The 25,475-nt window shown below is 35.0% G+C and overlaps 1 protein-coding gene across 1 annotated transcript in view; it reads left to right on the top strand.

The window, feature by feature from the left end:
* The window catches only part of PolZ1 (DNA polymerase zeta catalytic subunit), a 221,153-nt gene that overhangs the window by 22,051 nt on the left and 173,627 nt on the right, over window positions 1-25,475 (top strand). Inside the window, exons 4-5 of the mRNA XM_089101767.1 lie at window positions 5,218-5,313; window positions 18,461-18,654. Of these exons, the coding sequence (XP_088957893.1) occupies window positions 5,218-5,313; window positions 18,461-18,654 (290 nt within the window). The remainder of the gene's footprint in view (window positions 1-5,217; window positions 5,314-18,460; window positions 18,655-25,475) is intronic.

Raw genomic sequence — 25,475 nt, 5'->3', positions numbered from 1 at the left:
TGAAACTCTGTAGCCAAAATCGCCTGAGAAAATCTCCCGGCTGGAAATAGTACAATTTTGTGCTTCCAAGAAGACGGCTTACAAGGTCTCAACACTCCAGTTTATAGAAGTATTTCTGTAGGCAATTCAATTAATGAATCTATTAAATCCATAAAATCATATAGCACACTCCAAAAACGATACCTCCCTTACACAGTATTGGATACTGCATGAGTTAATGTCTCAATTTTTCGTTTGTATCTTATCCTCTCGCTCTCCTTCTTTGACTCCACCTCGTCTCAATTCTTTCCTTTCTAATTCTTTATCCCTCTCTTATGTTATCAGCTCTTCTCTTTTCATTTCATAGTGTGATATAAATTTGTTCACCATTATCGGGTGTGACTCATACAGCATTGCTTTGAGTCGAAATGCTCATGTTAATTGTTTCGTTTGTTCATTTATTTAAAAATAAAAGGTTGATTGATTCATTGATTGAAACACGAACAAACTTGCCTCATCTAAATTCGTCAAACTGCTCTACGTGAATAAATACGCAACACTGAAATTATTGCGCACAGCGGGCACGAAATCTCAAAAAGGTAGGCGCAGTCAAAGGGTTAAGAAAAAATAAATAGACAGAACTCTTTTTATAGGTGATGTGACTTACTTACTTACTAAGAGTTACAACAAAACAGAACATAAAAATAGTTTTTACAACAAAAAGAGTCAAGGATCTAGCGTTGCCAGTAGTAAAGTGGCATAATCTTTCAATGTACTTTTTTTTACCATTGTTATTTCTTAATGAAGGGGTGGCCATAGAAACTTTGGAGGGGGTTCATGGGATTGGAAATTTAAAGTTCTAGTGTCGTTTTTAAAAGTCAAAAGTGATTGGAGGTCAACCAATACCCCTTACTTGCACTTGTTTCCCTCCCCTTAGCCTACGAAGACTTCCGACAAAGTTTTTAGTAGTAGTAGTAGTTCTTTTTACGTAATACCTTCAAGTCAATTTATTCAAGTTATTAAATACTACAATAATTACTTTAAATTAGTTATTTTTTCCAAGACCGCGCTGCCTTTCTATGACGAAAAAATAAACGTTCAAATACAAAAATCTGGAAACAAATACAAAAGTCTGGATATGTCGACCACATATACAGCGATCGTCATCAGCAGACATACTAAAACATTAGAATTAAAACTAATATATTTATACAGAACGAAATAACTACTTCCGGTTCATTTGCTAGAATTGTCCGAGAGAGTACAATAACCGGGTCATCTAAAGTCTTGAATTGTAAATTTTCTTCTTTAATATTACCTATATGTAACGCCTTTGCCTTTGAAGACGATCGCTGTATGTGTGGTCAAAATATCCAGACTTTTGCATCTGTTGTCACTGTCTAGTAAATGGACTTTCCTCATTTGGACGTTTATTTGTAGTAATTGTTGTAGCAGTAGTGATTTCAGTTGTAGTAGTAGTGCGCACATATTGCCTTTTAGTTAGTTGAATGCCCCCTACCCCCCCCCCCCCCATAACACACCCTGAAAGTTTCAACTGAGTACCCTAGACCCTTCCTGGTATATTGTTGATACGTCCTTTGGCAACCTCTATGTACAGAGTGTGCTTTTATTTAGTTCAACATCACCCTAAGCATTCCCTGAAGGTTCCACCTTTCAACCCTTAGCCTCCGTAGTAGTAGTCGTAGTAATATTAGCAGTAGTAGTTGCAACAGTAGTAGCAGTGTGTACAGAGTGCTTTTGGTTAGTTCAACATCCCTCTCAACACGCCCTGAGAGTTTGAACTCAGTACTCTAATCTGCGTATGAAAAATCGCTCAATACATCCTTTTGGCAACCTGAATACAAACAGCGTGTTTTGTTTGGTTCAACGTTCCCCTAAATATACTCTGAAAGTTTCACCTTAATACCGTTAGCCTCATTAAAAGAAGTAATCGTAGCAGTAGTAATAATGGCAATAGTGTTAACATGCACATAGTGCCTTTTTGTTAGTCCAACATCCTCCCCACCATCATCATCAATCATCAATCATTTTATTAATACTAAACTATATTACAAACGTAAAGAAAAATTATTTAGCCCATGAAGCTTGGCTTGTTGTGGGCCTTACAATACAATAATAAAGTACTAAGACAACCATAAATATTACTCTAAATCGAACAATATATATGAAATAAAGATTAAAGAGAATAAACAATACCATAAAAAAAAAAAAAAAAAAAAAAAAAAAAAAAAAAAAAAAAAAAAAAAAAAAAGAATAAGAATATATAAGGGAAAAACACAAAAGAAGAAACACTAGGAAAAGAGAAAACAGGGAAAATAAACGAAGGAGAGAGAAATTACTAAAATGGAAATACACGACGAATAACTGCCTTTGCAGACAGAAATAACGGGACATCCGGTGAGATTGAATTCCATAATTGAATTGATTTATAAACAGGAAACCTCTGGGCTGCTGTAGATGAACGTTTGGGCAAAATAAATCTACGAGAAGAACTACGTAGAAAAGTAGAGTACCTACCTGAGCCTGTCCGTGAAAAAAATTGCTGTAGAGGCGGTGGAAGTGTACCTAGAAAAGCAGAATGCGCTAAATAAAGATTACTTTTACTCACGATACGATCCAGCGGAGATATTCCAGTATCATTATAAAGATCAGAGGAAGGGTAAAGCCGAGGGAGAAGAAAAGTAGCCTTCACTGCCCTAAAAGTGACCATGCCCTGAAAGTTTCAACCTATTGCTCTTAGCTGTTACTAAGATATTGCTTATATGTCCTTTTGACAACCTGGATGTATATAGTATGTTTTGATGTTGTAGAATATCTCTCTTGACATTCACTGAAAGTTTCACCGTAATAACATTAGGCTCTCTAGTTGCAGTAATCTTAGTAATATGCACACAGTGCCTTTTGGTTAGTTCAAAATCCGCATCAGCATACCCTGAAAGCTTCAACTTAATAATCTACGCTGTTCCTGAGATATTGCTGGTACATCTTTTTGACAATCTACATACCTATGGTGTGTTTTAATTTAGTTCAATATCCCCCTAAACACTCGCTGAAAGCGTCACCTTAATACTCTCAGCTCAGTGGTAGCAATAGTTGTAGTAGTAGCAGCATGCACATAGCAAATTTTTTTTCTACATCCCCCTCAACACACGCTGAAAGTTTTAACTTAATGCCGTAAACAGCTCTTGGTACATTGCTGATACGGCCTTTTGACAACCTGCTTCCACGGAGCATGTTTTGATTTAGTTCAACATCCTCTCAACATTCCCTGAAATATTCACCTTAATACCCTTAGCTTTAGTACCAGTACTAGCAATAGAAGCTATAATAGTATTAGCAGTAGTAGTAGTTATAGTAGAAGTAATAGTAGTATTAGTAGTAGTAGATGGTTCTCTTTTTTCTTTTTTTATTGTTATTTTAATTAGTCTAGGATGCTTCTAGGAATATTTATCTAGTTTATTATTATTATTATTAATTTAGGATGCCTTTAGGAATTTTTATGTAGTTAATCGCTACGCGTTAGCAAAATTTAAGTTTTTCCCTAGCATAGTGATTTATGTCTGTAATAGTTTATATTTTTGTTTATTATGTAAATAAAAGTCAAAAAGTAGTAGTAGTTGTAGTAGCAGTAGTAGCAGTAGCAGCTGTAGTAGTAGCATTAGTAGTTTGTAGTAGTAGTAGTATAGTAAGAAGAAGAGGAGGAGGAGTAGTAGCATACCCATATTACCTTTCAGTTAGTTCAGCGTCCCCCTCATCATTCCCAGAAAGTTCCAACTTAATACCTTAACCGTTCTTGAGATACGCCTTTTTGACAACTTGCATGCACAGATTATGTTTCGATTTAGTTCAACTTTTCTGTCAATATTCCCTAAAAATTTTCACCTTCATACCCTTAGTCTTAGTAGTAGTAGTAATAGTAGCATTAGCAGTGGTAGTATGTACATATTGCCTTTTGATCTGTTTTACATTCCCATTATTATACCCTGAAAGTTTCAACTTTATACATTAACCGTTCCTAAGATATTGCTGGTGTGCTCTTTTGACAGCCTTTATGCACTTAGTGTTTTTTAATATATATCAAATTCCCCATTTACAGTTACCGAATTTTTTACCTTAATATCCTCAGCATTAGTAGCAGTCGTAATACAAGTAGAAGTGGTAGTATTGCTGGTGGTGGTGATAGTAATAGTAGTAGTAGTATTAATAATATTAGCATGCATATATTGCCTTTTGGTCAGTTGATCATCCCTGTCATCATTCCCTGAAAGTTCCAACTTAATACCGTATGTCATTTTTGAAATACGCCCTTTTGGCAACCCACCTGCACGTAGTTTGGATTTAGTTCAACAGTTCTTTTATCATTCCCTGAAAGTATTACTATACGTAAACAATGGGCGAATTGTATAACTTACAGCCATAGCTGGGGGGGCTGTGATCCCAAGAGGTATAGTCATTGGACTTCTAACTATGCTGAACAAGAAATCAATCTCAGAATTTTGATTGGATGTGTTCGGGGGGGGGAGGTGTGTTAGAGGGTGGCTGACTGCCCTTCAATTACTTTTGATACTTAAAAGGGCACCAGAACTTTCAATTTCCAATTGAATGAGCCTTTTCCGAAGTTTCTACAGCAACTCATTCAACACGAAGTGCCTTGGTGGAAAAAAAAACAAACAACGTTATGCCCAGTTCGGTCTTTATTTAGTCAATGTTATTGCGCTGCCTATGATATTGCAAAAGTAAAAAAATGACAATGCAACATTAAAAAAATACTTTCATTTAGATTTTTAAGTTTGACTTTATGATTTTGCTCTATAATGCTGGATGCTATCTGCTTTTTCTTGTTTTTTTTTTCCTCTCATAAATATACAGGAATTGCATCTCTTATAAGTTTCCTGTACTCTTTGGGCCTGCCACGTTACATAATATCCCATGTTTATTAGACCGTTGAGTTCACAAGCAAAAGGAATATCTAGGGGTTTTCCAAAAATAAGCTATTAGACAACTCCAAAGAGTCGTTCTCTGGACCCTCATTTGTTTTTTTTTTCGTTTCAGATTTATTTTCTTTAAGTATGGGAATCTGTGAATGTTAAATCAAGTTTTGTTTTTCTGTTCGTTCAGCTCAAAGCTAAATGAGACATGACAAGATTGGACTCAGGATTTTGTTTGTATATTTTTTTATATTATTCCGAACTATTATTGTTTATTTTCTTTTTATAGAGGCAATGTATTTAGAAGGCGCAAAGGTAACATCTTCGTGTGATATTGAGATAGACGTCATCGCTTCGGACATCCTGAATCAGCTCCAGTTGACAGGTAAAAGCTGTAACCGGTTTCCTTTTTCTCATCAATGTTTTAAATATTTTACGTATTTAGCAGGCGTAATTACATTTTATGTATTTTTATTCACAGTACGAGGAGACCGAGCTTCGCTAGCTCTTTGGTACTCAACATACGGCAGGCTTGTATATATATATATGTGATTCTCGCTGTCGCTTGTCTTCTAACTGCAGGTTAATATGACTTCTTGTCTAGCTTGTTCTCCAGTTATTATTTTTCTTTAATTATTTTTTTACATATTTCAGTTTTTCGTTTGTAAAACATTGTGATTCTCGCTCGTTGCGCGTCTTTTTTTGTTTTCGAATCGAGGTAGACCTCGCTGTCGTTTGTTCTTTAATTGCAGAATTCGTTGTCAATCGCTTTCATTTGTGATTCGTTGTGATGCTTGCTGTCACGTGTCTTCTATCCGCAGTTTTTGTTGTGCTTGATTTTCGTTCATCATTACCTCAGACATTTTTTCCATTTTTTCCATGGCAATATTGTTAAGGGCAATAATAAACTGGAAGTATGATGGAAAGGACCATATAAGATGAAAAGGAGAGTAAACAATGCAAATTGTATGATACATTATTGACGAGACGAGGAGGAAAAGGACGACGAGGAAAATTGACGGACGAGGTAAAAGGAGGAAGTTTACATTACAATGAAAATTCAATAGGAAGAATAGAAATTTAAGCCCAAAAGATTTATAGACGCGCTGCTTCGTGATTTTAATATCAGAAAAAGACGAGGAAAGTGCCCCCTTAGGTACAATAGACCCGGCTGAGACACATAAACATGCCATTGAAAGAGTTGCTATGGAAACTAATTTGAGCAAAGCTAAAAAATACCAGTTAACCAATTTACTCACGGAGTTCCCCTATGTGCTGGTAGACCGGATTGAAAAAACGGACATAAAATACCGGTAAAATAAAATAAACTTATAAAACCCTTATCGAATCCCGGAGGTGAAACGACAAGAAATTAAAAAAGAATTAGGCCGAATACTAAATTTGGGATTCATAGAACTATCTAACTCAGAATACACAGCACCGGTCGTAATTTTACCTGAAGGCTCAATGTGTAAGTTTCAACTTAATACCCTCAGTCGTTCCATCGATATTGCTGATGCGCTCTTTTGGATGTTCGGATTTTATTCGGCATTCCTCTTAGAAGCTGTTGAAAGTTATGCCATCCCCACAGGCGTATCTATTTGAACTTTAGGCTATTGTGAGGAAGATGGCTATTTCATTATTTTGATTAAATGTTTTTGGAGGGAAGGCAGCTGAAGAGTGAGTTGAAAGTGATTGCAGACCAATCAGCCCCTGTCCTAAAATTGCTTTTAATATCTAGTCCCCTTTTTACCCCTTAGAACATCTAATCCACATTTTTAGGTACCTATTTTGTACTTTATCTATGGATGCTCAATTTTGCGTGTGGGGTACTTTTTAAAAGGGTGGATTTTCTAGGGCAGAGGGGATTTTCTTGGGAAGGAGTTTTTCGCGTGGGAGGGGAGTGACGAAGGAACGCTTGCTCCCATGGGAACACAGGAGCAGATTATTTCCCCCAGAAAACTTTCCCATCCCCATGGAAAGTTTTCTCCATTACGATTTTGTGAAGATTGTAGAAAGTTTAATGCTATTTCCGAGTCAGACGCGTACCCAATACCTGGAATGGATGAAATTTTGGAGTCATTAGACTTATCAAAATTTACATCGCTTTTACGCTTAAGGAGAGGATATTGGCAAGTAAAAATGCATCTAGAAGATTCTACAAAAACTGCTTTCATTGCCCCGTTTGGGCTATACCAGTTTAGGTATATGCCTCTTGGACTAAAAGGGGCACCATCAATTTTTCAAAAAAATTATCGATTGTATTTTAAATCGGTACCATATGCAATGCATACCTGGGTGATACTGCAGTTTATAGTTGATATTATAGACTTCTTTAATGAACATATAACTCACATGAGCCAAGTTTTAACCAGTCTTAAAGACTAGAGTTGACTTTAAGCGTAGAAAATTGTATATTAGTATAGTCAACAAACGCAATACCTTGGTCGCGAAGTTGGGACTTGGGAACGGTATTATAACCCTGCTGAGGGAAAAACAGAAAAATTAGAAGCGGGGCGGTCCCAAATACAGATAAAAAAAATTCGTCGTTTCTGGGACTAGGGGGATCTGCCGTGGAAAAAGAGGGGTAGCAAAGTAGCAATGCTACTTGGTAGTTTTCAAAATTGTTGGCAGATTTTGTTTGAAAATACCATTTTTACATGTAAAAATACTTTTTGCTTAAAGAGAAGCTGTCAAAACCCAAGTGGTGCTGCTAAAGTGTCGGCAGCTTTTGGAATTCCGTCGAATTCTGCTACTGACAGCTTAGGAACTTTTTTCATGTCTGAGCTAGATGTTGTTAAAAGTTCATACCAAGTTTTACAACGATAGATAAACCTCAGGATCTAACAAAAAGGGAGTTTTAGACCCTGTGAAATGAAGTAAAAATGAACAGAATGCATTTGATGGACTGACAAACACTCTTTGTAGCGAAAGAACACTTCGGAACCCGAATTTCTTGTAACATCCAAACATATTTATCCCCAGAAACTTACCCAAAGCAGCATCAAATTATTTTAAAATTAAAAAATTGTCCAGCAATCGTATTACGTGGTTAAAAAACTTGCTTACGAATATTTAAAATCATTACGGATCACAACCCATTACGGTGGCTGAATATAATGAAACCAGATAACCAACGATTGACACGGTGGGCCTTGTGCCGACAAGAATATGACTTCGAAATAAATTTAAGACCCAGGACTGATAATGAAAATGTCAATGGCATGTTCCAATTGTAACAGAAAAAGTGGTAATTTGGAAAATTTGGTCTCTGTTGAATTTCAATATATATACATAAATATATATATATATATATATATATATATATATATATATATATATATATATATATATATATATATATATATATATATATATATATATATATATATATATATATATATATATATAGGTAATTGTATTTGTGTTTCAAATCAAACAGTTCGTGGTAAACGAACTGTAAGTAAGGAGCGACCCGGCTCAATGGTAACCGAAACTCTAGAAAACGGGTTTTTGATACCAATAGATATATCAAAAGAATCAGATTTCAATGCTGATTTCAAATATATAACTTTCATCAAGTTTAGCGTAAAGAGCGAGGCGTTGAGGAGGGGACAGCCCCTTTCATATACGGAATAATTTCTGTTCGTTTTAAGTTTTAATGTCGCTCCTTACTTTCAGTTTAAAAAACTTGTTTTTTTTTTTTATTTAATCCTCTCGTAAATACTAGCTTAGTTTCAATGGCGCTTGAACTTTATTAATTTCTCAAGAGAAATATGTTTGCTTGGTATCAATATCTTATGTGAGTCATGGCACGGGCTAGCTGAGTAATTGACCATTGATTTATAATTTATGGATATTGTATGGATGTTTTAATGCATATGAATGTGACTTCATTCAAACGAGCGATGTTTTACTGAAATTAAGGCTTGACTTACTTGACTTAACGCTCTTGCTCAGCAGGGTTGCCAGCGTTGAGGGAACTGGTTGACAGTGCTGTCAGTCTTCTCCAAGCAGCCTTGTCCAGGGCTAAAGATGGGGCCTCATTAGGGTCGATATTGCGGTTGAAGAGGCGTTGATTTATAACATCAGCCTATCTCGTGCGCGATCTCCCTAGAGGACGTTTCCAGATAATCAAAATTAAGGCTCTGAGTGAATTTCCCCAAGGTCTTGACCGGCTCTAAATCGGCTTTTTATTTTAGAAAAAAGGAGCGTGCCAATTTTCAGAAAAAAGTATGGATTCGTTTTCAAGAAAAAATACATACATATATACTCAGTTATTGTTCGCTTAAAGAGATTTGATATGTTCCTAGAAGGTGTAGTTGCGTATGCATTTATAAGGTACAAAGACAACACATCTCTAAAAATTGAGACAAATATAATTTCTTATAACATACCAAATCAACACAGGTAGAAGCTGTAACTTTTTTTTTTTTTTTTTTTTTTTTTTGTTATCAACATTATACAATCAAATGTTATTCCTACATAGTACTATTTCTGTTGTTTTTTTGCAGAATAAATATAAAAACAATTTTTTTTAACTGAAAGTAAGGAACGACGTTAAATCTTAAAACGAACAGAAATTATTCCGTATATGAAAGGGGCTGTCCCCTCCTCAACGCCTCGCTCTTTACGCTAAAGTTTTTCATTGTTAAAAAAAAAATAGAGTTGTGAGAAATCAAACTTTAGCGTAAAGAGTGAGGCGTTGAGGAGGGGACAGCCCCTTTCATATAATCATATTAATCCAATTTTCATATTAATCCATCTGAGGCCAATAAATCTGCAGATAATACTTCTCCCTCTCCCCACTCTGTTCAGAGCTTCACTCTTTACTCCCTCCCGCGAAATTTTTAATTCCTTTAAATCTTATCTTATAACTCCTCACCAGCTTATTGAAGAACGTTCCAATTTTTGGGTGGTCCCAGCTAAATTGCAGAAAACCACATCTTTCCTAGTCACTTTAACCTTTCTTATATTATAGCCCTAAGAAGGGGGGGGGGGTGGTAATATATTATTATGCAGCTTGTTATTTGGTGCATTGTGCTTAAGACGATTTCTCTTCATAAGAATTCCTTTCAATTCAACATGACTTCCTCAACTTTTCCTAAGTAAATACCGATTTTTTCAATCAAGCACATCCTCCTTAACCTCTTTGAAGTAAATAATGATTTTATTTCAATCCAGCATAACTTAAGCAACCTCTTTTAAGTAAATAACGATTTTTTCAATCAAGCACATCCTCCTTAACCTCTTTGAAGTAAATAACGATTTTATTTCAATCCAGCACAACTTATGCAACCTCTGTTAAGTAAATAACGATTTTATTTCAATCCACCACATCTTATGCAACCTCTGTTAAGTAAATATCGATTTTTTTTTGAATCAAGCACATTCTCCTTAACCTCTTTGAAGTAAATAACGATTTTATTTCAATCCAGCACAACTTATGCAACCTCTGTTAAGTAAATAACGATTTTTTCAATCAAGCACATCCTCCTTAGCCTCTTTGAAGTAAATAACGATTTTATTTCAATCCACCGCAACTTATGCAACCTCTGTTAAGTAAATAGCGATTTTTTCAATCAAGCACATCCTCCTTAACCTCTTTGAAATAAATAACGATTTTATTTCAATCCACCACATCTTATGCAACCTCTGTTAAGTAAATAACGATTTTTTCAATCAAGCACATCCTCCTTAACCTCTTTGAAGTAAATAACGATTTTATTTCAATCCAGCACAACTTATGCAACCTCTGTTAAGTAAATAACGATTTTTTCAATCAAGCACATCCTCCTTAACCTCTTTGAAGTAAATAACGATTTTATTTCAATCAAGCACATCCTCCTTAACCTCTTTGAAGTAAATAACGATTTTATTTCAATCCAGCACAACTTATGCAACCTCTGTTAAGTAAATACCGATTTTTTCAATCAAGCACATCCTCCTTGACCTCATTGAAGTAAATAACGATTTTATTTCAATCCAGCACAACTTATGCAACCTCTGTTAATTAAATACCGATTTTTTCAATCAAGCACATCCTCCTTAACCTCTTTGAAATAAATAACGATTTTATTTCAATCCAGCACAACTAATGCAACCTCTGTCCAGTAAATACCGATTTTTTCAATCAAGCACATCCTTCTTAACCTCTTTGAAGTAAATAACGATTTTATTTCAATCCAGCACAACTAATGCAACCTCTGTTAAGTAAATACCGATTTTTTCAATGAAGCACATCCTCCTTAACCTCTTTGAAGTAAATAACGATTTTATTTCAATCCAGTACAACTTCTGCAACCTCTGTTAAGTAAATAACGATTTTATTTCAATCCAGCACAACTTATGCAACCTCTGTTAAGTAAATAACGATTTTTTCAATCAAGCACATCCTCCTTAACCTCTTTGAAGTAAATAACGATTTTATTTCAATCCAGCACAACTTATTCAACCTCTGTTAAGTAAATAACGATTTTATTTCAATCCAGCATAACTTATGCAACCTCTGTTAAGTAAATACCGATTTTTTCAATCAAGCACATCCTCCTTACCCTCTTTGAAGTAAATAACGATTTTATTTCAATCCAGCACAACTTATGCAACCTATGTTAAGTAAATACCGATTTTTTCAATCAAGCACATCCTCCTTAACCTCTTTGAAGTAAATCATAATTTTTTTTGCAGTTTACATAATAACTTTAGCGATTAAGCCAAAAAAGAAAATTTTGGTTCCAGGAGTGTCGGTTACTATTGAGACAAGTAGCTATTATTACTATAGATTTCATTACCATGAACTGTTTGATTGCTTCAAAATTCAAATATCTTTGAAAAGACTGCAGTATGAAAATACATCAAAAATGCAATTTTTTTTGACAAAATTGATTCTACTTTAAAAAGTATTTATTTTTAATTACAAAAGTGACTAGATGTTGCAATTTCCTTTAAAATGAGCTATTATACAGCTCTCTATAATTTTCCAGTGCCCAGCTAGCTGAGGAGGAAAATCAAGCGGAAAGAAAAAAATATCCCGTTTGTGGAGAATAACGTGGTTAAAGTCAATTTTCTTGATTTTCATACCAATATATTTTCTTTGTTATTCAAGCCAAAGGGCGGTAAGTTTCTTTTATGGGGGTTTCGGACAAGGCGGTTTTAATGGTGTACTTTTTGTTTTGATCTGACTCTTTTTTTAGGAGTTGGGGGGTTTTACATTTCTTAAAATTGGAGGTGGTCGTCTCTTACTAGGTTGCTAGCTACCGCTGCAAGCCGGATAACGATTTTATTTCAATCCAGCACAACTAATGCAACCTCTGTTAAGTAAATAACGATTTTTTCAATCAAGCACATCCTCTTGAACCTCTTTGAAGTAAATAACGATTTTATTTCAATCCAGCACAACTTATGCAACCTCTGTTAAGTAAATACCGATTTTTTCAATCAAGCACATCCTCCTTAACCTCTTTGAAGTCAATAACGATTTTATTTCAATCCAGCACAACTTATGCAACCTCTGTTAAGTAAATAACGATTTTATTTCAATCCAGCATAACTTATGCAACCTCTGTTAAGTAAATAACGATTTTTTCAATCAAGCACTTCCTCCTTAACCTCTTTGAAGTAAATAACGATTTTATTTCATTCCAGCACAACTTATGCAACCTCTGTTAAGTAAATAACGATTTTTTCAGTCCAACACGACATCCTTAACCTCTCTAAGTAAATAATGATTTTTTTTTCAATCCAACACAACTTACTCAACCTCTCTGAAGTAATTAACATTTTTTTTCAATCCAGCAAGTCTTCCCCAACCTCTCTTAATCAAACTTCAAATTTTTCAATCCAGTGCATCCTTCTCAACAACTTTAAGTTAATAGCGATGAAGACCTGCATTTGCATCTTATAAACAATAAAGCAGGCAATGAACCTTAATAACAAAGAATGACGGAAGGCAACAAATTGAATATATTGGGTACCTATTTAATAGCCGTGTTCAGCGAAACAAAAAAGTTGAATAATGATAAAATTTAAATTAAGGCAAAAAATGAGGAAATATTATTGCTGCTTTTATTGTTAGTTTTAACTTTGGCTTATCGTAAGTTAGAGTTTTATCTTGCTCCATGTTCTGTTTCACATAGACGGCTATTAGCCGAAATATCCAAATAGTTTTCTTCTGCAGTTCACTCTCAATCAAAAGTTTCATCATCGCATTACCTTATAAATTGTTTCTATTTTAAGTATACATATTTCTGGTATTGCCATTCAGGGGCGGGGGGGGTGAAAAATAGGTCGACCCAATAAACTTCCGTTAGGCGCAAGTTTAATTAACGCAATTGCGTTAATTAAGTAAATTATATTACTTTAGACTATGTTATGGGGGCGCGCCCCCTCTGGATCCGCCACTGTTGTCATTGCTTCTTGTAATGTAATCTTGGTTGTAAAGCTTACCTTTTTATTCTTTTAAACATTTTCAATTGTGAATAGACATCCTGTGCCTTCGGTATTCTATTTTTACATATATTATTATTTACTGTCTAAAAAAAATTAGTCTCCATAACATTAATTTTAAAATTTATTCTTGCACCATGGTTTCTCAAAACCTCAAAAATATTTATCATTCATCTTTCTCACGTTAGAACAATCAAATTATCTGCAGAGTCTAAGTCTAGCAGGGTTTGACCTTCCCATTTAATACCTTGTTCTGCTGTAGTTTTTTCTGGGTTCCTTGCGAGATAGTATATAAAAATGATCCATATAAATAGAGGAAATAACCCTTCTTAACTACTGATTCCGCACCAAACCAACTACTAAGCACTAACCTCATTTCTTACTTTAACTACAACGATAATGCTCTTGTGCATCGCAATAATCGCTTTAATGTATTTGTTTGATATACCATACAATAATAGAAATATCAACAAAGCTTTTCTATCAGCTCAATCGAATGCCAGTGCATAATATATAAAAAAAAACTGAGGACAAGGGGCTTGACTGTTTACAAAATTTTCAATTATTAATCTAAGAATATAATTTGGTTGATGCACCCTCTCCTATTCCTAAAACCACACTGTTCTTCTCTTTCAGCTTTATCTATAGAATTACTTAGGGTAATAGTCTTCATTCAGTCATTGACTAATTAAGTTAACACAAGAGAGTTATATCGTACTTTTTTAGATTAAATAAAAAAAACAAGTTTTTTTAACTGAAAGTAAGGAGCGACATTAAAACTTAAAACGAACAGAAATTATTGTGTTTATGAAAGGGGCTGTTCCCTCCTCAATGCCTCGCTCTTTACACTAAAGTTTTTTATTGTTTAAAAAAATAGAGTTGTGAGAAAGTCAAACTTTAGCGTAAAGAGCAAGGCGTTGAGGAGGGGACAGCCCCTTTCATATACGGAATAATTTCTGCTCGTTTTAAGTTTTAATTTCGCTCCTTACTTTCAGTTAAAAAAACTACTTTCAGTTTTTATTTAATTTTTGAATGTTTTTGAATAAATGCAGATTTTGATCTTGGCTCACAGTACATGAACAATTAAAACTAAATTTTCATATTAATTTACTTTTATATGGTTAAATTGCTTTCTCGAAACTTGTTTCATTTTATTTACGAACGTTTTTATTAGTAATAAATATACGTAACTTACGAATTAACTTACGTAACGAACTTCTATATTCATGTATTTTTAATACGTATATTAGGGAGTTTGCCCCCTAGTCAATACCTTGCTCTTTAAGTGAAAGTTCGAATTTTGTTCCAATTCTTTAAAAATGACCGCTTAATGACAAAGGCCGTTAATTAGAATAAATAGATCTTATGAAAGTACTAAAAAATCTCTGGCTTAAAGAGTGAGGTATTGACTAGGGGGTGAACCCAATCATATATGTAATATTTTCTGTTCGTTTAAAGTTTGATGTTGCTGCTGTTGCAGTTGAAAAACTTGTTTTTTATATTTAATTTCTGATCTTTTTTTAAATAATGCTGGGAAATCCGGCGCCCCCTTCATAGCAATGCCCCTTCCCCTATGAAAACTTCCTTCATGGAAAGATCCTCCTACATAACCCCCGACCCCAGGCACGTACGCATGAATTTGTTTCGGGGGGGGCCAAATCCTTCAAACCCATTATTCTGTGAGAAAAATCAGAAAATTATGGGAAAATGAAAAAAATCGTGAGATTTCGGGGGGGGGGGGGCGGGCCCGTAGGCCCCCCTCCCTGTGTACGTCCCTGCCCGACCCCCCCCTCACTACCAGGAAAAATCTCCCCGGAAAACGTCTGTACTGTATACTTCCCAATAACCAATACTATATGTTAACATTGGGTAAAGTTCATAACTTTCAGCCCTCCTCCCGGGAACTTCGGGGGATTAAGTCATCCTAAAAGATATACTTATAATATTTTCAAACATGCTGAACAAAATAGATATCTCAAAATTTTGATCAGGTGACTTTGGGAAAACAATGAGCGTGGGAGGGGGCCTAGTTGCCCTCCATTTTTTTTGGTCACTTAAAAAGGGCACTAGAACTTTTAATTTGCATTCCAATAAGCCCTCCCACGATATTCTAGGACCACTGGGTCGATACGATCACCCCTGGGAAAAAAATAAAAATAAAAATAAACACGCGCCCGTGATCTTTCTTCTGGCAAAAAATGCAAAATTCAACATTTTTGTAGATAGGAGCTTGAAACCTCTACAGTAGGGTTCTCTGATACGGATACGTGGAATATGATGGTGTCATTTTCATTAAGGTTCTATAACGTTTAGGGGGTTTTTCCCTTTGTTCGAAAATCAGCCAAATTTTCTCTGGCGCGTAACTTTTGATGGGTAGGACTAAACTTGATGAACCTTATGTATTTGAAATTAGCATTTAAATGTGATTCTTTTGATGTATCTATTAGTATCAAAATTCTGTTTTCTACAGTTTCGGTTACCATTGAGCCGGGTCGCTCCTTACTTACAGTTCGTTACCACGAACTGTTTGATACCTGCCCCAAATATAAAGCAAACGAAATAAAAATAAGCAATAAAATTGGAAGAAAACGGAAAGAATGAGCAAGATTTGCCCATAGAGTTGCAAAAGACAACAAAGAAGAAAATATGTCCTTGAGGTCTAGGAATATTAGGTCAAGAAAATATTCTGAAACACCTCAATATTTATCGAGCCTCCTCAATATTGCCTAGCTCAACGCCCAAAGAAAAGAATATGCTGCCTATAGATGCCATGGATCATATACATCGAGTCCCAGACAAGACTTTGCCTTCCCTACAAGAGAATCGTTAGGAGACGAAACGTTATTTTAATTCCTGAATTGTCGATAATGTCGATATCAACGATTTTCAAACAGTTCGTGGTAACGAACTGTAAGTAAGGAGCGACCCGGCTAAATGTTAACCGAAACTCTAAAAAACGGAATTTCGATACCAAGAGATACATCAAAAGAATCAGATTTTAATACTGATTTCAAATATATAAATTTTATCAATTTTAATCTTACTAATCGAAAGTTACGTGCCTGAGAATATGTGGCTGATTTTCAAAAAGAGGGGGACAGACCCCCTAAAATCTATAGAATCTTAATGAAAATCACACCATCATATTCAGCGTATCAGAGAACCCTACAGTAGAGGTTTCAAGCTCCTATCTACAAAAATGTGGAATTTTGCATTTTTTTTTGCCAGAAGAAAGATCACGGATGCGTGTTTATTTGTTTGTTTGTTTGTTTTTTTTCCCAGGGGTGATCGTATCGACCCAGTAGTCCTAGAATATCGCTTTTCTTATGTATTTTTTTAGACGCTAAAATAATATGTTTCTTCATTCTAGGGTGAAAAATTAGCAATTTCAACGGAATTGAGTAATTCTGGCGTAAATTTAATTTTCTCCTTTTTGTTTGTCTTTCACAGACTCACGCACGTTAAACTAACACGTTCCTTCATTCTATTGTAATTTTACCTTGGGATTTTTGCCGCTTCTTGTTTTTTGCCTTTTTCTTTGGCTGTTCAAAGTCATCTGTCGTGTTTGTGTAATTTTGCATACGTCCGTTCTGGGGAAAAAATGGTGTAATTTATGCCCTTGGAATGTAAATAAACATGACATCACTCACATGATTCTTTTTTACCAAAGTTAAGGCTCTCAACAATTTTATCAAATTTGTGATCTATCTAGATCTTTTTTTCAGGCCAGAAAATCCCAGGGTGCCATTTTTCAAAAAAAAAAAATTGAGCCGTTTTCACGAACAATGTACATACTTAAATCTATATATACATACAAAAAATACAGTAAGGAGGAAACACAGCATATATAGTTGCTCGTTTAAAGATATAGCTATGCGTATTTTCTTGGAAACAGCTCCATACCTTTTTTTGAAAATTAATACTCTGGGATTTTCTGGCCTGAATAAATGATATAGATAGGTCACGAGCTTGAGAAAATTCGTTTAAAGCCTTCATTTTGGAAACACATTTTTTATGTAACTGACGTTGTGTCTGTTAAGGATAAACAGGAAGGAGAAATGGAATTCACGCCAGAATTTCTTAATAAAATAGAAGTTGCTGATTTGCCACCCTGGATGAAGGAATGTGCTATTTTAGCGTGTGCGAAAAAACACGGGAAGGAGGAAATGAATTCTCGCCATAATTTAGTGATGATCACATCTAATCGCAAACGACTTTTTTAGTTAGAAGAGAAACAACAGTGAGGATCACAAAGAATATCAAGAGAATACAAATCATAATGAATGTATGATTATGTGAAGGGTTAACAGGAAGAAGACTTAAATTCACGCCATAATCCCATAATTCAATTGGAATTGCTGATTTGACATCTAAGAATAACGCGATAAATATGCTAATGCGTAGTTTGACAATCACATATATACAAGCCTGCCGCTGGTACTAGATATAAAATATGCATGTTGTTCAGACAATGTCTTAAGAATGTACTGAATGTTTTTTCTATTAGGATTTTTTATGCTCCGATTTTAGTTTCAGGTTTGTAATCAGCTCAAAATCCTTTAATGCAACTAATGTTTTAAATCTATTTTTTTAAATCAAACCTTAAAAAAAAATCAAAGCTTTTACTAAATATCTACATGTAGTGTTTTAATTCATGTCACATTTCGCACTTCAATATAAGCTTCATATTTGTAATCACATAGCTCAGGAACTTAAAAACTAGCTCAAAACATCTACTAGTTTAGATATTCTTGAATACTGGCTTTGGTGAAAACTGAGCATTATTTGTGAAGTATACGCTTAGCTTCCAAATATCAGGCTAGTCATGCTACAGTCTTAGTGATATTCTATATTTTCTTAAGTTGATTCTACATTGATGGGTCTGAGATTATCATTCTGAGCATGAGAGAACCCTGTCTCGTCCAGTGCCTTCTTGATTTTAATGGCTTAAATCGTTTCTTTCCCAACTTCAATATTTCCTTCTATGCAGCCTTGAATGCTTGTTCCTAATATATGTCTTTGCTCTGATATCCACATATATCTTATGTTTTTCTTTATGAATTGCTATTTTTATCTTTGTTTTCCAGATGGGGTTGATATGAATCCAGGACTGTCTGTTCTATGGGAAGAAGAGACCAAGAGAAGAGAGAATCTAGGTTTAAGCAGCGTTGTTCAATTACCTTCTTCTCCTGAACGACCTATTGAGCGATTTTTTAAAACTAAGAGTGATAAAGAATATCTTTTGCAACTTAAACAGAAGCTAGATGATCGTATAATCCCAGTAAGTACAAATTAGGTGTCCTGACAAATGAAAACAAGTTTATTCCTAAAAATTAGCTTTAGCATCCTTGGATAGCTGAAGGATACAAGTATCAATCATCTATTTTTTTGAAGTTGAGATATATTTTGCTTCATTAAATAGCTAAAGGATACAAGTATCAATCATTTATTTTTTTTTTAAGTTGAGATATATTTTGCTTCATTAGATAGCTGAAGGATACAAGTATCAATAATTTTTCTAAGTTGAGATATATTTTGCTTCATTGGATAGCTGAAGGATGCAAGTATCAATAATTTTTTTTTGAGTTGTGATATATTTTACTTCATTGGAAAGCTGAAAAATACAAGTATTAATCTTTTTTTTTTTTAAGTTGAGATATATTTTGCTTCATTGGATAGCTGAAGCATACAAGTATCAATCTTTGTTTGTTTTTTTTTAAGTTAAGACAGATTTGCAGAATTAGAGTATCAATGACAATGAAAATGAAATGTGATTGTTATGATAAGTTAAGTAAAAACTTAAACAGCCAAATATATTGTAAAAAATAGGACAAACTGGGAATTAAGTTTTAATAACAAAGACATCCATATGCGACTATGCAGTTTTGGTTGTTGCCGGGGCCAAATTAAAAAATGAATAAATGTGAGTTAAAATCTGGTAAATAATAAGCTAGAAACATATCGCAACAAACATCATAAGAAACTTTAGCTTTTCTTTCCCAATCCCTTTATTGGAAAAAATTTATGCACATCCAAATTGTATTCTTTTGGGAATATCTGAAACAGTGCGCTGACGAAAATTCGAAAGATTATTAGTAAGGATAATGCCCAACCACCGCATAGAATCAACAGAGGCATAGAGAAAGTATCCCAATTAAGAGGAGATAAAGAAGTTGAAGGGAACGATAGAAACTCACACTTTTCTACGTTTAACGACAGGCCAATTCCGGAAAAAATATTAGAAATTGAATATGTCATTTTGGAGGGACCACTCTTAGTGCGACTAATCAGGAGTAAATTGTCAGCATAAGCAAGCCAGAAAGGCAAATTTTAAGAAGGGTAGATGTCAAAACGCCACCTTGTCTCACATATCTTTTAACTTTAATAATAGTAGTTGGAGAATATTTCAAACTAAGGAAAGAACTAGAATACCAATACTGCTGAAGCAGTATCAAACAGTTCGTGGTAATGAACTGTAAGTAAGGAGCGACCCGGCTCAATAGTAACCGAAACTCTAAAAAAGGAATTTTGATACCAATAGATACATCAGAAGCATCAAATTTTTATGCTGATTCCAAATATATAAGTTTCATCAAGTTTAGTCCTACCCATCAAAAGTTACGTGCCTGAGATAATTTTCCTCATTTTCAAAAAAAGGGGGAAAACCCCTAAAAGAAAAAGAACTTTAATGACAATCACACCATCATATTCAGAGTATCAGAGAACCCTACTATAGAGGTTTCAAGCTCCTATCTGCAAAAATGTGGAATTTTGTACTTTTTGCCAGAAGAAGTGTTTATTTGTTTGTTTGTTTTATTTTCCCAGGGGTCATCGCATCGATCTAGTAGTCCTAGAATATCATGAGAGGGTTTATTTAAATGGAAATTGAAAGTTCTGATGTCCTTTGTGAGCGATCGAAAAAATTGGAGGGCAACTTGGCCCCTCCCACGCTCATTTTATCCCGAAGTCACCCAGTCAAAATTTTTAGATAGCCATTTTGTTCAGCATAGTCGAAAATCTAATTTGTATGTCTTTGAGGATGACTTAGTCCCCCACTGTTCCCGGGGGAAGGGCTGCAAGTTATAAAGTTTGTCCATTGCTTACATATAGTATTTGTTATTGGGAAGTATACATGCGTTTTCAGGAGGAATTTTTTTCTAGTGGGGGTCGGGGTCAGAGTAGGCGTTACGGGGGAGGATCTTTCCGTGGGGGATATCTCCTTGGGGAAGGGACAGTTTCCAGATTTCCCAGCATTATTTAAAAAACGATCAGAAATTAAATAAAAAACAAGTTTGTTTTTCAACTGAATTAAGAAGCAACATTAAATCTTAAAACGAACAGAAATTATTACGTATATGAGGGAGTTTCACCCCCTAGTTAATACCTCGCCCTTTGCGCTAAAGTTTTTTTTATTACTTTAAAAAGAGCTATCTATTATAATTAAACGGTCTTTTTGATTCAGGGGTTTGTGATTCGAACAAAATTCGAACTTTAGCGTAAAGAGCGAGGTATTGACTAGAGAGTGAGCTCCCTAGTATACATAATAAAAACATACGAATATAGAAATTCGTTACGTAAGTTAATTCGTAAGTTACGTCAGAACAAAATTTCGAGAAAGCAAATTAGCCAAAAAAAGGAAAATTAATGTGCGAATTTCGTTTAAATTATTCATGTACGGTGAGCCAAAATCACAGCTGCATTAATTCAAAAATGTTCAGAAATTAACTAAAAAAACAAGTTTTTTTAACTGAAAGTAAGGAGCAATATTAAAATTTAAAACGAACAGAAATTATTCCGTATATGAAAGGGGCAGTCCCCTCCTCAACGCCTCGCTCTTTACGCTAAAGTTTGACTCTTTCTCACAACTCTATTTTTTAAAACAAAAAAAAAACTTTAGCGTAAAGAGCGAGGCCTTGAGGAGGGGACAGCCCCTTTCATATACGGAATAATTTCTGTTCGTTTTAAGTTTTAATGTCGATTCTTACTTTCAGTTAAAAAAACTTGTTTTTTTTTAATTAATAACTGAAAAATCAACACCTGAAATTTAAAGGAATGAAAAAGATGGGAATGGATTACACTGTCAAGTGCTCTCGAAAGATCTAAAGCACAAATATAAATTCCTTTACTCTTAGAACTATTATCCAGAAGAAGAGACACTAAAATAAGATAGGGATACTGACAACTCACCCCCGGTCAAAATGCCTCCCATGAAACTTTCAGGAACACTGGATGTGCAAACACACGTATGAAAAATAACTGTAAATGAAAAACAGGTGTAGGGCAACTTCGCGAAAGATGAACTTTAGATATTCCATCTATATAATTGGAATCGGACTTTAAATTCTTAAAAGCACTACAAAATGCGGAGCGTGTAAAGGAAATTGCATGTCGCTGCAAATACGGATAGAGAAAAAAGGTGCAATTGGACGAGAATACACGGCATGTACGGGATGCGCTGCGAAATACGGATAGAGAAAAAAGGTGCAATTGGACGAGAATACACGGCATGTACGGGATGCGCTGCGAAATACGGATAGAGAAAAAAGGTGCCGGCATGTACGGGATGCGCTGCAAAATACGGATAGAGAAAAAAGGTACATGTACGGGTGCAATGGTGCAATGAGACGAGAATACACGACATATATGGAATAATTAACAAACCAAGAAATAGAAGAATAGTCCATCTGTTAGATAAATGGCATCACCGCAGGAATAATCACTCTTAAGTTTTACGTAATTAATCACTTTGGGCCATTCACGTTTATTCACAGGAAAATCCATGCTGCGATACCTTACTGACCTAAGATACTTCTTGTAATCCGCTTTTTTTGTTTTAATCCACAATCCACCCCGTTCGTGGGTTGCCACAATCATTCTAAACTCTAAGCCAGAATTTAGCTTTGTTTTTCGCAGCCTAAAAATTGGCATCCCCTGAACAGATTGATTTTTGAATACCAGTACGGATAAGTTCTGACGGAACAGCTGTACATTCAGCTTCTTTCAGACAAGACACTATTTCTTTAAAATACGAATTTAATTCAGACACTCTGTCAGGTCCCGCATACTGAAGCTGCAATAAATGATAGGGTATAAGTATCAGAGATAGCTGGGATGTAAGCGTTAATAATTAGAATGAGATATCTGCTTTTTTCCAATTGTACTTGGAAAACCATTTAAATTTCATTTTGAGTCTGAAATCTGTTGGACTACAAGAAAGTGAAAGAATCATAGTTGGGTGGTCAGTATCATGTGCAGTTACAATCGAAGAAAAGATGCATAAAGAGCACACAACATGGTCAATGTCAGTAGTACTTCCAGAGTGATTAGTATAAGTGAAAGTACATAGCGAATATTAATATGTGTATTAAGATCACCGATCACTACATAATTTAAAAACCATAAGTGGTTAGTTGGATTTCTCAGAAAAGCACAAGCCTTCGCAAAAATTGTAATTGAGCGGTTAAATCTATTATCATAGGGGAAATATGAGTTGACCAGAATAATTGATCCGTAGTACTTCCAGAGTGGTGGATTTAGGTGAAAGGTAGAGATATAGGAATGATGCAACATAGTGGGAGGCAATCAAGAACATAATCTTTCCTAACAAAGTCAATATTGATATGTGTATTAGGATTACCAATTACTATGTAATTTAGAGATTGAGACACTAAGCGGTTAATTAAATTTCTCAGAGAAGCAGAAGCCTTCGCAAAAATTATAATTGAGTGGTTAGGAACTATGGGTTGATCAGAATAGTGGATCCGGCACGGATTGCTATTAAGAAATCATGATGATGATAAAGGACATGGTTGTGAAAGAGCGCATTACGTTTAAAACTGCATGCCAGGCTGCCTGACGGATTTCCACCAGTTACCGTGTCAGCGGTTAGTAATTATACGTAATTTGGACTTTGGCGCAGAAAAATGAGGCTAGCCGATGTCCAAAGATGTTCTTGCAAACAAACTCCCTCCTTTAAAAAAACTGAGGGAGAATAAGAGCCCATGTACCCGAGTTTAACAAACAGAGATAACCCAACTCTCTTTACACTTTTAATGTCATATTGAGTAGAGAGTATATCTGTGTCTACTCCGGTTGGCACTTCTCGTATTATTCTATTAAATTGCTTAAAAAACACTTGAGTGGCAGTACCAACCATTTTTTTCCTGCAAAGAAGCACACAAATTCTCACTAGCTGACTCCTCAATGTTTATGTACCATTTGTCTTTTACGGGCTTGACACTGCGTAACAATTCATGACCATTGACCTTATCAATAACTGTCCTCCATTTTAGAAGATCAATAAAGGTCAGTGGTTATATTTGAAACAATTTTGGTTGCATGGGTATCACCCATTAAAACAAGTAGGGGGAGTTTTGGATATTGAAGCTGGTAGTTCTCGACGGCTGAAGACAGATCGTCTTATGCAGCTAGTTGATTTTGACAAATAGCGAAGAATAAGCAGTTGCCAGAAGGTGCGGCATTTCTGTGGGAAGCTTAATCACATAAGGTGACACTGAGTTGGTACTCTTATCTTTATCTATTAGAAGTGAATTAATGTCACTATAGTGGTTTGAAACAGATCCCTTTCTCACAGGACAGTCCTCATTGGGGGCACGTATCTCAAAAAGTGTTGCTTTAGCATCCTTTGTTTCATTTACATTATCAAAAAAGTCCATTCCATATTTCTTAATCATGTCATTAGCAACGCCATTCAATATATTACTTTGCACATAGTTCAATATGGGCGAATAATCCGTTATTCCTTTTAAACTGGCAGTTACTTTTCATTTGTTATTATTCAAAGTTAAGCACAATCTCCTGACACTGCCTAGCTGTTTCTTTTCTTTTGATTTGCTCCCAGTTGCTGTGCCATTTTCACATTTAACTTGCAATATACACAAATTATGCCAGCTATTGATAAATTCAGAGAGGTCCCGTTTTCTCTAAGAAATAGTGTGGCTGCTACATGGAACCGATTTGAGACATCTGACAGTTTATAAGGGGCTATGGAATTCCTGTGTTGTCTCAAAATCACTTTTCTGTGAATAGGCAGGGCAGTAGCAAAAGTGCACCTGGCACTTTGACGGTATATCACATCAGTCCAGTTTTTGTTAGGGAAAAAAATCGCTCAGTGATTTTTTTTGGCACCTCTCGGCATTGTGTGCCCCTAGGCCCGGGCCTAGTGGGCCTATACGTAAATCCGGGCCTGGTACCCTTGCTGGTTGAGAATGTTTTCTTTTTTGTGTATTGTTGAATGAGGTGTCTGCTGTGGCTTTGTGAGTAACTAATGTTGTGTTTATTATTATCTTTTAATTCTTTTTTATGTCTTTCTTTGATTGATTATCCATTTATTTCCTTAGTTGTTTTTTTTTTTATGTGCCAAACGAGCTTGTGTCTTTGCCAGCTATTGGCATGTTTAATATTTTATGAATGTATGATTGAAAAATCCTCTGTATATATCCAATGTCTAATTATATGTACATATAATTAGTATGTACATACGATTGAGCCTGAACCTACTCTTTACTCAACAACTTAGTTTAGCCCTTTGCACTAATTCATGGTATTGATTTCTTTTCGATGTAAATCATCCATCTTAAAAGCAAAATGAACTTTTTTCTGGTTTCCTGAAAATTTGTTTTATTAATTCTTATTATTTTCCAGCACATTTTAAGCAACTGTAATTAACTTTACCTATTGAATGGTGTTATTTACACACCTATTGTTGCACCCCCCCCCCCCATATTCTTTCTGGAGGCAGAGAAAGTGGGACTTCAGTGTTCATAGGTCAAGTTTGAAATATTCAGAGCAAAATAAAGTTTTGACCTGTTTTCAATACCTCTTCCTCCTGGAAAATGTTAAAGGACTGTCCACTCCCTCAAATATATTTAACTTGAGGCTTTTGCTCATAGTATTCAAAACCTTTCTCTTTCTTATAAGAGAATAATTCTTGGGTAAAAAAAGCTGATTACAGTTATGTAGTGAACAAAAAAAAAAAAAAAAAAAAATTGGAGCGTCGTCAGCCCTATAAGCAGAAATTTAGGTATACAATTGATTTGAGGGGATTGCATAAAAACATAAAAAAACAGGTAGATTACACAG

This window comes from Artemia sp. Qi Xiang Cuo, chromosome 15 (assembly GCF_049724085.1).
Source record: "Artemia sp. Qi Xiang Cuo chromosome 15, ASM4972408v1, whole genome shotgun sequence".
Lineage (NCBI taxonomy): Eukaryota > Metazoa > Arthropoda > Branchiopoda > Anostraca > Artemiidae > Artemia > Artemia sp. Qi Xiang Cuo.
Note: the sequence above shows the minus strand (reverse complement) of the source record. Positions and strands in the feature narration are given on the sequence as shown.